General features: G+C 32.5%; 1 protein-coding gene across 1 annotated transcript in view; it reads left to right on the forward strand.

The window, feature by feature from the left end:
- LOC107447200 (voltage-gated potassium channel subunit beta-1-like) overlaps positions 1–13,844 on the forward strand; it is a 72,681-nt gene extending 58,837 nt beyond the window's left edge. The window contains exons 12-15 of the mRNA XM_043049107.2: positions 2,040–2,134; positions 7,267–7,393; positions 11,602–11,690; positions 12,561–13,844. Coding sequence (XP_042905041.1) covers positions 2,040–2,134; positions 7,267–7,393; positions 11,602–11,690; positions 12,561–12,647 — 398 coding nt within the window. The 3' untranslated portion in view covers positions 12,648–13,844. The remainder of the gene's footprint in view (positions 1–2,039; positions 2,135–7,266; positions 7,394–11,601; positions 11,691–12,560) is intronic.
- Positions 13,845–14,749: the final 905 nt, after the last annotated feature.

Genomic DNA, 14,749 nt, shown 5'->3' on the forward strand with positions numbered 1-14,749 from the left:
GAGTTATAAGACCCCACAGGCTGAGTTTTGATACCCACAGGTTGAAATGACGTATTAAAGGATCTCAATTCCCCTTCCGCAATGAAAATTGGAAGAAAGAACTTTCCATGTGAAATATTTCGAACAGCGGCTTGTGTTGTCTTTTCATCTGGACTCCACTTGAGTTATAAGACCCCACAGGCTGAGTTTTGATACCCACAGGTTGAAATGACGTATTAAAGGATCTCAATTCCCCTTCCGCAATGAAAATTACCTTCTACTTCTAATCAGTTTGATCATTTTACTTAACACAGCTTGGATAAAAAATAAAAAGAGTATAGAAATCTAGTCATCGAGATGTTCGTGTAAATCAAACATTTATTCAAATTTTTGATAAATGATCGATTGTGAAAACAAGAATAAGGCCTGGTGTCTTACAAGTAAGTATTGCCATGTTCTTTTTTCTTTGCATCACGAAAAGTTCACTATCAAGGAGATATTATCACATTTCCTTACAAGCGATAGGGAGGTGTTAGAGAGAATAAACGACTGGGTATCGGAACCAACTGGGGAAGTGACATAGGAATACAAGCGTCTATTCTGTACCACATAATTAACGTGAATATCAGTGTAAATTGAAGAAAACATTTTCACTTCTCTGAAGCTGCGTCTGAAATTATTTTCAATGAATATTTAAGATAAAACTTTTTAAAAATCATCATTTTTGAGCAGATCTCCTTTCGTTCATTAAAGCTTCGTAAAGTTTTAACTTAGAATAAAAAAAATAGTGCTTTTGAATATTCTAAGCATCAAAAATACAGTTTCCGATAGTTGGCCGAATACTTTAAAATTGGAAGGACTCAGGCTGCAGACATTATTAAAAATCAAGAAAAACTAATCAAACTAGGATGCGAAAATGGAAATGAGAAATAAATCAGAATGTCTTTGGAACCTTGATTTAAAGTTGGCAGATGTGTTTTTGAATGGTTTTCTCGAGTTAGAGGAAATAAATATACATTATCAGGAGCGATGCTACAAAATAAGCTACAGAGGCAGCTGAGATTTTGAGAATAAGGGATTTTAAAGCTTCTAATGGAGAGTTAGAAAAATTCCAAAAGAGGCATATGATTTCTTTTAAATCAATAAGCTGAGAGACTACTTCTGTGGACAAGGTTAAAGAATGGTTGGAGAAGCTACTTTCCTTATTTAAGGATCATGCTCCTAGAGAAATATTAAAGATAAATCAATAAACGGAGGGACTACTTCTGAGGATGCTATCACGGTTAAAGAATGGTTGGAGAAGCTACTTTCCTTACTTAAGGACTATGCAGTTAAAGAAATGTTAAATGTAAATCAAGAAGCGGAGACACTACTTCTGAGGATGCAGGCACGGTTAAAGAATGGTTGGAGAAGCTACTTTTCTTATTTGAGGACCATGTACCTAGAGAAATGTTAAAGATAAGACAGAGGATGAGACAGTTCTTTTTTATCGGGCATCACCGGAGAAACTATGTGTTATAAAAGATAAAAAGTATAAAGGGGTGAATATGTCAAAAGAAAAATCATATGTCCATTCCTTCATTCCACAGAACGTAATTTTAGCCTGAACCGGAGAACGATCAATCTCCAATTTAGTACCCCCAAAAGCATAATTTGTTATGGGAACATAAAGAACTTTCTGGCGCAACAGATTTAACGTGCACCAGTCACCATTTACTACACGGGGAGTCTTCGGCCGGCTGGATATTATCTCCAGATCTCACGAACGTGAGTCCAGCACCCTGGCAACCAGGCTATCCCGGCCCTGTCAAAGGTATTTATGATGCATTTGTGCGTTTTTAAAACCAACCCTAAAATGGAATCATGAGCCGTAAGAGTTAGTAAGGAATGCAAAAGCATTAGCAATTAACCGTGTCCTTTTCATTTGGTAAAGTTACAGCTATGAATTTTATTATGAAAAAGAACATTCAAAGACTCAGCTTCTTCTTCCTAATTTATAATCAGAACCTTTACATTTTAAAAACAATTTGAATTGATATAATTGTTTTGTGTTTTATCAGGTATCGGTACGATGACTTGGTCACCACAAGCCTTCGGAATGTATACCGGAAAATTTGATGAAGGGGTGCATCTCCTGTCCAGGGGTTCTGTCAAGGTCAGGGTTGGTATTGAAGAATTTATTTCATATTTCAGTAGATTTAGAAGATTGAGGGGAAAATGTATTTTAAAGCTGTGTCTAAATCTGCATGCTGTTGTGAAAAGCGTATATGAAGTTACAGACAAGTATTTATGTTTTCCATTTCCTTGTATTTATTTATTTTTAAATTAGGCTTATCTTTCAATTTTATCCATAAGTAAATTAATGATACCGAATCATCAAGAAATTATAAAAACAAGATTTTTTTTTCTTCTTTTCATGGTAAAATTTACTGTGTTTCTGACTGTGTGGTAACATCAAAAAGCGTGGTATTTTTTTTTTTTTTTCGAAGCGCATTGGTAATGATTTTGGAAAATTTTAAAAAAAATATCGCTCTATAATGTATGAAAAAATTTGGTAAATGACGTAAAATTTGGTAATTTTATCATGAAACCTTAAAGCATGGCAAATAAGCCATTAATTCGGTTAAATTTACTTTTCAATATTGTATTTTTTACAAAATGAGCGGCAATGGGAACTATAACTTGGGAGACTAGAATTTCCGGTAAACCACCATATAAAAGGAAAAATAACCAAATAAATTATTTTAAAGAACGTATATTTCGGTTTAAATAACCAGAATTATGTTTTTGTTTTTTTTTTAAATTCATTTTACCATTCGATACGGTAATTTTTCTAGATTTGCTTTTCTCCGCGTGCAAAATTATTTTCAACCACCCCAAAAAATTAATAAACGGTATTTTTCCTGTAGTGTTTGATGGAATCATTATAGTATTAAATAAAATAAGTGTATTTTGAAATTATTTTTCACTTAAGCAAATTCCGTGAATTAAAATTCTGAAAATTTTCCATAATAATACAACTAGTGAACTGTAAAAATAGAGGCCTTTCTGGCTCTTGAAACTTCTGCCACAAATATGGGCCTTACCATCAATGAAGATGAAACTAAATTTATGGAATCTCCAGCCACAACTGTGAATCATGATCCTTCATTCATAAATGGTTACACCATTAAAAAGGTTAATGAATTCAAATACCTTGGAACAATGATCAATGACCAAAACAGCATAAAAACAGAAGTCGACAACAGAACTAAAATGGCAAACAAGTGTTTTTTTGGACTAAGAAAGTAATTAAGATCAAGCCTAATCAGTCGAAAAACTAAAATTAAGATTTATAAGACTCTTATTCTACCTGTATTGCTCTATGCAAGTGAAACATGGACACTAAACGCAGACACTCAGCGTATTCTTGGTGTTTTTGAAAGGAAAATCCTTAGAAATATTTTTGGCCCAGTACAGGAAAGAGGCTGTTGGTGAATCAGAGGCAACTTTGAATTATATAGACTCTATGGACAGCCACAGGTAGTACAGGTCATCCGAAGCAATAGATTAAGATGACTTGGCCATATCTGGAGAGATCCAGAAAATAATGCAGTCCGAATCGCCACCTTTAAAAATCCTTCGGGATCTCGGGCTAGAGGAAGACCTTCAACTAGATGGCTCGATTACACTACTAAAGATCAAAAAGTGTTAAAGATAATCAACTGGAAAAAATTCACCATGGACAGGAGGAGTTGGAGGCTACGTGTGGTTGAGGTAGCCAAGGCCTGCAAGGGGCTGTCGTGCTGAAGAAGAAGAAGAAGAACTGCAAAAATTCACTTTTTAGTAGTACAATACCAGCTGGCTTCTGTATGGCTTTACTTCAAACGAAAATAAGAAATTTCTACGGTATACCTTATATTCCTATTAGTTCCATTCACAAGATATGAGTTTTGTCTTTACATAATTCATTTCATATTTCATACACTGTTTTATTTCAACAATTAAAAGCAAAGTTCCCAAGTTAATAAAAAGGTTCAGAATATAGTCAATTAATTGTGAGCTTTTAAAGACATCGCTCATAAAAGTTTCAATATGATAAGCGTGCAAGATTCTTACATGTTTGAGCTAATGGTAGTAGGAACGTTGTCCAAAGAATCAATTATTAGATGCCGATAAATTTATCATACTTAAATTTCAGAGAGAAAAAATATGGTTTAGATCATAGGTTCCCAAAGTGGTCCAGGTGGACCCCCAGGGGTCCATAGGAGACCACACGGGGGTCCACGTAGACGTGAAAAGAAAACAGGGGTTCACAAGTTGTAAGTGGGGGTCCAAGAAAAATATTCTGGTTTTCATAATAAAGAACAAAAATTTTGGCTTGGATTTACCTATCAACGTAGGCAGGTTGCATCATTTACTAGGTAGGTACTCAAAAATATTCTAGACTCAGTTCAATCACAGAATTGAATAGAACAATAGATAATAGTACAAGTGTACACCACATGTCGAGACTTGCAAAGTGCCGCCCGTGCGCCCGCTCGCATTTAAATACCCTGCATGATGACTTACGGAAGAGGTGGATGTGGTATTACAAGAGGAGCTACTTGAGCTCAGCACTAACGAGGAACTGAAGGTGAAATTTAAAAAAGGCTATCAAACATATTGGCTAAAGGCAGAAATCCCCGAAAAATATCCTGGGCTGTGGGAAATTGTGAGAAAATTTTTGATAGCGTTTCCCTTGTCATATCTTGTCGAAACAAGTTTTAGTGTCGTTACCAACCTGTTAACAAAAAAAAGAGGCAGATTGGACACCACAGAACGGAGAGATTTGAGATTACTTCTTACAAAACTGAAGCCAAATATTGATAATTTGCTGCCAATTCATCAAGTACATCCATCTCATTAAAAGTATGACTATTTTTTATTGTTGATTTACATTTCAGAATTCATTGTTGGTTTTTTGTCAATGTTTGTAATAATAAATGTTTATAATTTTGTATAACCACAAGTGTTATTTTAATAAATAGGACACAAGAAAATGTGCTACTTTTTTTCTTCTTCTTAACACCCCCAATTTAGGGTGATATTTTTTAGGAGTTTTGGGAATACAGTAGAAATGTAGCAGCAGGGGGTCTACCGAAAATAGTAAAAATTTGAAAGTGGTCCACGAGAAAAAAAAGTTTGGGAACCTCTGGTTTAGATATTCATAACTTCGCCTATAGGTCTATTAGAATCTGAAGAGGGTCATTTATAAGATGAGGACTGTATGGTAAAATACAGAAACGGAAAACCGTAGGTAGTCTATCAGGCTTCTCTCTTTTTGCATTCTTAAAATATATCGATCTTATCACTAAAAAAATCTAAATTATTATTGAAATGAAACTCAGCACCAATGAGACTCACTTTGCAAATCGAAAGAAGTTTTAAAGAATAGTTCCGTATTTCACAATTCGTCAGTAAGTATATTAATGTAAGATGTTTTTAGTTTTACGTACTATTTAAATCATGGAGAATTTTGAAGTCCTAACTGAAGATCATAAATGTCTCTAAATTGATGGCAACATTTTATGGACTGTCTTCTAAAGTAACACTGGTTAATAGAACTACAATTGAAACGAAACCGAATAAATTCGAATATGCGCATAGATAAATGTTCTTAATATAAACTTTTTAGAATCCTTTGTACAGTCAAAATAAAATTTGACAACTGTGCTTATTAGATGTCAAAACTCAAGAAAAAGCACAACAAAGCCATTAAAATCTGTCGAATCATTATTGAGGAAGGCGAAACTGAAAACATAACAGAAACTGTTTCTTTTGCTGGAAAGCTACAGTAAAGTATTGAAGTGCGATTATTTGAAACTCATCCAAGTTTCATCAGGCAATAAACTGGTTTTGATTGTCTTATCTCGCCCTCCTCACTAGTGATTTCATAAATTTAGATAGCTTTTTCACCTTTTCCTTGCTTAAATGCTAATTTGTAGCTAATAATATATTTATTTTTCTACTCCATTTCTGAACAGGTTTCGAAAAACATATATAAAGGGTGATGACAGCGCACCCTGCATATAAATTCATCAATTAAATAAGTTAAGCACCAAGAGGAAGCTAAAAAGCACAGAAAAGCAACTTGACTAGACTGACTTCTTTGTTTCGCTACGTTGTTGGGAAAGGCGGGTTGTGTTCAATTAATTTGTGTTTGCCATTAATTCGATATTTACACAACACTTGATTTATGTATAAACAGGGCCTGATTGTCGCCTAGGCCCAATAGGCATAGGCCTAGAGCCCACAATTTCCGAGGTGCCTCAAAAATTAGTAAACGTCTAATGAAAGGTGGGCTAGCTTTGTGTTGGTTTAAGTATTAAATAAAAAAAAAAACAGTATTACAACAGACAGTATTAAATAAAAATCAGTGACTTGTAGCAAAAATCACTGATTTCAATTGTTTGTGGCCACCAAACTATTTTTATTTTGATATAACATTGTTTTGTTGTTTTATATTTTGCTTTAATTTATAGATACGTAAAATTTATCTTAGAAAAATAATCTTCAATTATCTGCTTTCAAAACTTCTTAGAATGTCTCTCTTGAATCATGCAGTTCAATAGATTATTTTTCAATAGATATTTAATATAGGACTACTCTTCAGTAGTTTAATTTCAAAATATCTTGTAAGGGGCCAGGAAAATTTGGTGAGTCTTGGGCCTGAATTTGTCTTGATAGGTCCCTGTGTGTAAACACATAACACAATTTGGGAATGCGCCTGGAAAATCGACAGTTTTGGTCTAATCCCATATAATCTCTGTCGTTACTTACATAATCTCAGATTAAACTTGATTAAACATTACCGACAGCCATCTATCGGCATAGAATGCTACAACATCCAAGAGAACGAAGAAAAACATCGAAAAGTAAGCTGGCTAGTAAAACTTCCAAACAATATATTGCCACATTCCACAAACTTACAGCAAAGAAGCATAGAAGTATAAAGTACAGGAGTAAAAACGTAAAAACCTGAAAGTGCTAAACTTAAAATTAAAATTAAACAATTATACGACGAGAATTTTCTGCAACTTTGACATGCTGTTAAACAACGTTTCAATTCAAGTTGAACTATAGTATCGTTTAAGGTCAAATTGAACGATAATGTGATCCAGCTTAACACCTTATCCCGGTTGAAGATTTGAAAGGTAATATGGTTTAAAAAGCTCCAAAATTTCAGGCAGTGCAAACTAGGTTGAGTATCTGAATAATTTTTGTGCTAAAACCAAGTTCTGCCTTAATTTATTTCATTTCCTCCAGAATTATACAATGCAAGACAAGAGCACTTGTCCAGAGGAAGGAAGAAGTCCTCGTCACCAGTCCAAGCTCCAAGAGCTCTCAGTACTGGCAGAAAAAGTTGGTTGCACATCAACTCAACTTACGATAGGTAATGAATCTCTTCACTCTTATCTCAAATGCCGTAAAGCCTTTTATTTCAATGACGGATTGATTCTGATATTGCTTTTAATCGAACTAAGATTTATTATTTATTTATTAACACTCTCACCACATAATTCCATTAATATTTTGTGTTGTAAATAATTTATGGTACGAAATATATAGCATATTTTGAAATCCGCGAAAAAATTTATGTCAAAAAACTACCAAAAAACCATTTTGCTTCAAATAAAAAAGTTTAAAAATCTCTAAACTTCAACAGATGTGACGCGCAAGCTTTAAGCAACTTATTTTCATGTATTTTTTTTTTAATTCAGCTCCCTTAAATAGCTTATATAGCTCAAAAATTATGTTGTTGCCTCCATAAGTCATCCACATTTATAGGACCGAAAATTTNTAATTTTTATTTGTTTAAACAAAATTACTTTGTTACAATATAATATTCTAATACCAAAAAAAGTACTTGCGTGGCGTGAAAATATCTTTTGTGATCTAATTCTTTCAAAAGTACATAAAAATGATTGCCTTCAGGGGTGTACATGTAGATTTATTAAATACACCTTGTGCGCCACCTAGGAACCAAATCTAGAACCCGACACTCGAAATTTTGCTCTGTTACAATCGTACCCTGTTACAATTGACCCCACTCTCCCCTATTGATGTAAGATGTTTTTAGTTTTACGTACTATTTAAATCATGGAGAATTTTGAAGTCCTAACTGAAGATCATAAATGTCTCTAAATTGATGGCAACATTTTATGGACTGTCTTCTAAAGTAACACTGGTTAATAGAACTACAACTGAAACGAAACCGGATAAATTCGAATATACGCATAGATAAATACTCTTAGCATAAACTTTTTAGAATCCTTTCTATGGTCAAAATAAAATTTGAAAACTACGCTTATTAGATGTCAAAACTCAAGAAAAAACACAGCAAAGCCATTGAAATCTGTCGAATCACTAGTGAGAAGGACGAAACTGAAAACATGAAAGAAACTGTTTCTCTTGCTGGACAGCTGCAGCAAAGTATTGAGGTGCGATTATTTGAAACTCATCCAAGTTTCATCAGGCAATAAACTGGTTTTTATTGTCTTATCTCGCCCTCCTCATTAGTGATTTCATAAATTTAGATAGATTTTTTACCTTTTCCTCGGTTAAATACTAATTTGTAGCTAATAGTGTATTTATTTTTTTACTCCATTTCTGAACAGGCTTCTAGAAACATATATAAAGGATGATGACAGCACACCCTGTATATAAATTCATCAATTAAATAAGTTAAGCACCAAGAAGAAGCTAAAAAACACGAAAAAGCAACTTGACTAGAATGACTTCTTTGTTTCGCTATGTTGCTTGGAAAGGCGGATTATGTTCAATTAATTTGTATTGCCATTAATTCTATATTTACACAACACTTGATTTATGTATAAACAGGGCCTGATTATCGCCTCGGCCCAATGGGCATTGGCCTAGGGCCTACAATTTCCGAGGGGCCTCAAAAATTAGTAAAAAGTCTAATGAAAGATGGGCTAGCTTTGTGTTGGTATAAGTATTAAATAAAAAACAGTGTTACAACAGACAGTATTAAATAAAAATCAGTGCCTTTTAGCAAAAATCACTGATTTCAATTGTTTGTGGCCACCAAACTATTTTTATTTTGATATAACATTGGTTTTGTTGTTTTATATTTTACTTTAATTTATAGATACGTAAATTTTATCTTAGAAAATTAATCTTCAATTGTCTGCCTTCAAAATTCCTTATAATGTTTCTCTTGAATCATGCAGTTCAGTAGATTATTCTTCAATGGATATTTAAGATAGGGTACGTATTTAATATAAGACTACTCTTCAGTAATTTAATTTCAAAATATCTTGTAAGGGGCCCGGGAAATTTGGTGGACCTTGGGCCTGAATTTGTCTTGATCGGTCCCTGTGTATAAGCACATAACACAAATTACGAATGCGTCTGGAAAATCGACTGTTTTGGTCTGATCCCATACAGTCTCTGTCGTTACTTTCATAATCTCAGATTAAACTTGATTAAAAATTACCAACCGCCATCTATCGGCATATAATGCTACTACATCCAAGTGAAAGAAGAAAAACATCGAAAAGTAAGCTGGCTAGTAAAACCTCCAAACAATATATTACCACATTCCACAAACTTACAACAAAGAAGCATAGAAGTATAAAGTACATGAGTAAAAACGCATAAACCTAAAAGTGCTAAACTTAAAATTAAACAATTATACGACGTGAATTTTCTGCAACTTTGACATGCTGTTAAGCAACGTTTCCGTTCAAGTTGAGCTATAGTATCGTGTAAGGTCAAATTGAACGATAATGCGATCCAGCTTAACACCTTATCCCGGTTGAAGATTTGAAAGGTTTAAAAGGTTTATTATGGTTTAAAAAGCTTCAAAATTTCAGACAGTGCAAACTAGGTTGAGTATCTGAGTAATTTTTGTGCTAAAACCACGTTAATTTATTTCATTTCCTCCAGAATTATACAATGCAAGACAAGAGCACTTGTCCAGAAGAAGGAAGAAGTCCACGTCACCAGTCCAAGCTCCAAGAGCTCTCAGTACTGGCAGAAAAAGTTGGTTGCACATCAACTCAACTTACGATAGGTAATGTATCTCTTAACTCTTATCTCAAATGCCGTAAAGCCTTTTATTTGAATGGCGGATTGATTCTGTTAACTCTCATCTCAAGAGTTAAATTTTTTGTAAAAAAAAAATAAATAAATAACTGTCTTAATTAGCTGTTTAATAAGATCTCAAATATATCGTTCAGAAATAAAATACATTGAATAGTTTCATCCAATTTTAACCTATTTCCAAATATTATTGTAAAATAAAGGACATAATTGAGTCAGCTACCTTGAAAATAAAGACGAATATGCAATTACTTTTCTTTCTGAAGAAATGTAAGCTTATTGTATGCATTTCTTTGCTTTGTTTTCAGCAAGGATTTTAATAATATAGGTTAAGGGTAATGATTACTTGACACCTTGTATATTGCGTTTGATCTAACTTAAATTTATCATTTATTTATTAACACTCTCACCACATAATTCCAGCAATATTTTATGTTATAAATAATTTATGTTATAAAATATATTGCATATTTTGAAATCCGCGGAAAAATTTATGTCAAAAAAACTACCAAAAAACGTTTTGCTTCAAATAAAAAAGTTTAAAAATCTCTAAAATTCAATAGATGTGACGTGCAAGCTTTAAGCTACTTATTTTGATGTATTTTTTAAATTCAACCTCCTTAAATAGCTTATATAGCTCATAATTATGTCGTTGCCTCCATAAGTCATCCACATTTATAGGATCGAAAATTTTTCTCAAGTCTTTTCTCTCAAAAACAGCAAGTAGGTCTGCCTGTTATTTGGTTAATGACCATGCTTCCAATCCATAAGTTAAAACTCTAATGATTGTTATATATAGCATTATTTTTGTTCGTCTTTTGACTAATTTTGACTTTAGAAATGTTCTTAAGCCGCGAGGGTAACGATTGGCTGCTATAATGCGTCTCTTTATTTTCCGTTACGATTAACATGTAAATAAAATATGCTTAGATATAATTATAATAATTATATATTTAGTAAACAAAATTATCCTTTAAGAAGAAAAAAAATTTTAAAAATATCAAGGAAAAAAACCGGCTTCTTGTCCAATAAAGCTGATTTCGAGAAAAACAAATTTGCGCACTGACAGGAAATGTTTTATACAGCACGGTACATCTTCACTGAGTTATAAATCTTAGGACGTGGGGGTACCGATTTTTTATGTTGTTGTTTTATCGAAATTCGGTCATTTTCGAATTGTGACAGATGGTAATCCAATCGTAATTTTTGTAAAAAATGGATACAAACCGTTCATCCCTCTTACTCTTCAATGATGAATGAAAAGTAACCGCAGAGGTTGGTGAGCGAAGCGAACAGAGGGCGGAGTCTCCTAAAGAGTTAAACAATAAAATAGTTCTCTACTTATTTACGTTTATTTAATTACTTTTTTACATAATTCATAACATTTTACTATTCTCATATAAATAAGAAGTACTGTGTTACGAGCAACCTCAACTTTTTAGAAATTAAGTTGCCAATTGTTCTTTAAATCCTATTAAATTAAACGAAAATTATTTCATTTATTTTAACAAACGAATTTTTTTTTCCATCTAGCTTGGTGCCTGAAAAATGAAAATGTTCATTGTGTGTTAGTAGGAGCTTCAACACCTGAGCAACTGTATGAACACTTACATGCCCTTCAGGTACATTTTTTTTTCATTTAAAAATCGATATTTTTTGTTTCCTCATCTATCGATTCAGTTATTTTTTACAACAGTGCTCTAATATAGTGGTTCCCAACCTATCGGCCGTGGCCCGCAAGTGAACCGTGGACGGAGCGGCACTGGGCTGTAATGCATATAATAGATGTATATTTGTCATAATATTTTTAACTAGTATGTTTATTAGTTAATGAACCTTAGTCTTCGTCAGAACTAAGAAGGTTGAGAATAGAAATGAGATGAGCTCGTTTACCAAAAAACGATTTGGGTTTGGGTGGAATTGGATTCAGGCTAAAATTTTTGAAAAATCTTTTTACTACTTTTAAACAAACGTTTGGTTTAGTTATGAAATATAAAAATATATATTTTAGAGGTATAAAAAATTACAGCTATATACTATTTCAGCTCAGTACTTTCGCTTTATGAGAGCACTAATTGTTAAATAACTTTTATTTAGTTTAAGATTTTGATTTACTTTTCTAATTCTTATTTTAGTCATCTTGAAGTTTCAGACGGTTAAGCTTTTCTTTTTGCTTTTTTTAATTGGTCAGTAATAAAAATGTTTTAATGACTAATTTCTTTGTTTAAACATCAAAGTTCAAGTGGTCAAACCGGAAAATTTCAATCTTTGGCCTTTTTCCAACCTATATTTCGAGCTCGAACGGATTTAGGCTTTAAGTAATCTTTAGTACCTCGTGCTCAGATTAAAATTCTGTTGGCTGAGGTGGGCTCTGTTTAAAATTCTTTGGGCTCGGACCTCCAAAAGCAAGTTCGAACTCATCTCTAGTTGGGAACTACTGCACAGAACACAAATGTTTTTTAATGATTTTTTCCCCCTCCTTTTTCTCGAAGCTGCTACCAAGATTAACAACGGGCCTCATCAACGAAATTGAGAAAATTCTGGACAACAAGCCTATTCGAGTGCCTGTTCAAAGGTGACTGCTGCTACAAAAGGATTCCTTGCCGCTGTCTAGGAGTCCTTTACTTCCTGGAACTGCCTCGATTTTGGAAGTGGAAGAGGGTGTGGCACGTCTTGAAGCCATCAGGGAAGACAGCGGAATCGATGGCAGCAAATCGCCCGAAGAACCACCTAGAGGTTTCTTTGATAACCTTCTCAGTAACTGTGTTATTCAATGAGGAATTTGCATTTTTTGAATGGTATACTGTTCACACAAAATGGCTACTCTTTGGCCAAGACATTTCTTCCCATTCACGGTATGAGCCGGTGCTTTGAAAAACCAATGTTAGTTCCGTTCACATCATTTTGGAAAAGGAGGTTAAATTTCGGTTAACATAATGGGGTGAAAATTTTAGCTTTACGTGTGAAATAAAAAGCAAATTTTTGTATGCAGATAAATTAACTTTAATCAGTCAAATATCTTCCATTCTGTTCTATGACCTTTTGACCTTCATGATCCCACGCTCTTAAAGCTTCTAGTTCTTATCAGAAAAACTCAACAAAGTTCCATTTGTGAGGTCATCCTTATCACTGAAATTTTAACCATTGAAAAAGTTTTGTAAACTTCGAAATGAATGGTAATCTACTGGTGAATGGTCGGAGCTATATGGAGGGCGATACATCACTTCCCAACTTATCTCCAATGATTTTGCACGCTAAATATATATGAAGCCTTACATTGTCGTGATAGAATACAATTACTCTGGTGCATTTTTTTTTATTTCAAAGTTTACAAAGCTTCTTAAATTGTAAAAATTTCAGTAATAACGATGACCTCAAATCACACTCGATTAAGTTTTTTACTTATAAGTTGATTTTACCGATAAGTTTTGCTGATAAGATTATCAATCATCATGGGATCATGAAAATTTGATTTTATTTCACAATAGAAAACCAAAATCATTTTCTGGGCCACCCAATAATTTCTAGAGAGGTTTCGATGATCCCATTCTTACAGATTTTGATGGAAATTAAATGGAATACCGTATTCTCCATTTGTTAGTAAATAGCTGATTAATTTTAATTTCAATAAAAGAGATGTTGTATATTCCTGCATCTGTTCGGGCAAAATATTCTAATCATTTGACAGTATTGAAGAAAAAGATCGATAATTGAATAAAGCTGATGTAAATAAAAAAAAACATCTTAATAGCTAAAAATACGGAAAATCATGAAAAGAACGGGGGGGGGGAAAGGAAAAAATCCGTTCAGTGTTTTTTACGTGATAGTAAAAACTAATTAAGTGAAAATTCATTTATAAATTATCTTTTACTTAAATTTAATATAAAAAATTAGCTATCTTCAGTTAAATTTGAGAAGAAATTCTTTTGTATTAAAATAATATAATAGAATATATAATTGACTATCAGAACAAATAATTCATTTTCAAAAATTTATAAATTTAAATTTCTAATAAATATATTAGATAAGATAACATGTACATGCATTAGTGATGAATTATACGATTGAACTAAAGAACAATTAATTTATATTTAAGTGAAAGAAAAGACTGGATTTCTAGAAAATATCTATAAATCTATTAAAAATGAAAGAATATTCATTGACTTTAATTTAGAAGCTCTTTTTCCATTTTGTTATTATTTGAAATAAAACATTGTTTGAATCCTTAAACAAAGAACTACTGAAATAGATACCTAAATTGTAATTAATATTTCCTAAGAATAAAGAAAATTCCAAATTAAAGTAACATTCTTTTAAACACGTTAATACCATTTTCTCATAATGTATGTTCATATATATTTTAAAAAAACTGCTACAATAGACAGATCAAATTTTAATGCAAACATGGATTGTCATTTGTGATTAATTACTAAATTATTTAATAAAATTTAGTTCTTTAAAAAGGCCAATTGTTAAATGTATCAAAAAAAATTCATTATTAAAATACAAACCTCTTGATTTTCGAGCAACAAACACTTCAATGTGAAAAATACATTTTTTAAGCGAATAAAACAAAATCTGTTAGAATGATGGAAATTTTTTTTACAAGTAAGGAGATTATTTTCGATTTTTAAACTGTTTTAGTTTAATGAAAAAGGACGAAAAAATTTTTACCTTAATT

The sequence above is a fragment of the Parasteatoda tepidariorum genome, chromosome 7, assembly GCF_043381705.1.
Source record: "Parasteatoda tepidariorum isolate YZ-2023 chromosome 7, CAS_Ptep_4.0, whole genome shotgun sequence".
Lineage (NCBI taxonomy): Eukaryota > Metazoa > Arthropoda > Arachnida > Araneae > Theridiidae > Parasteatoda > Parasteatoda tepidariorum.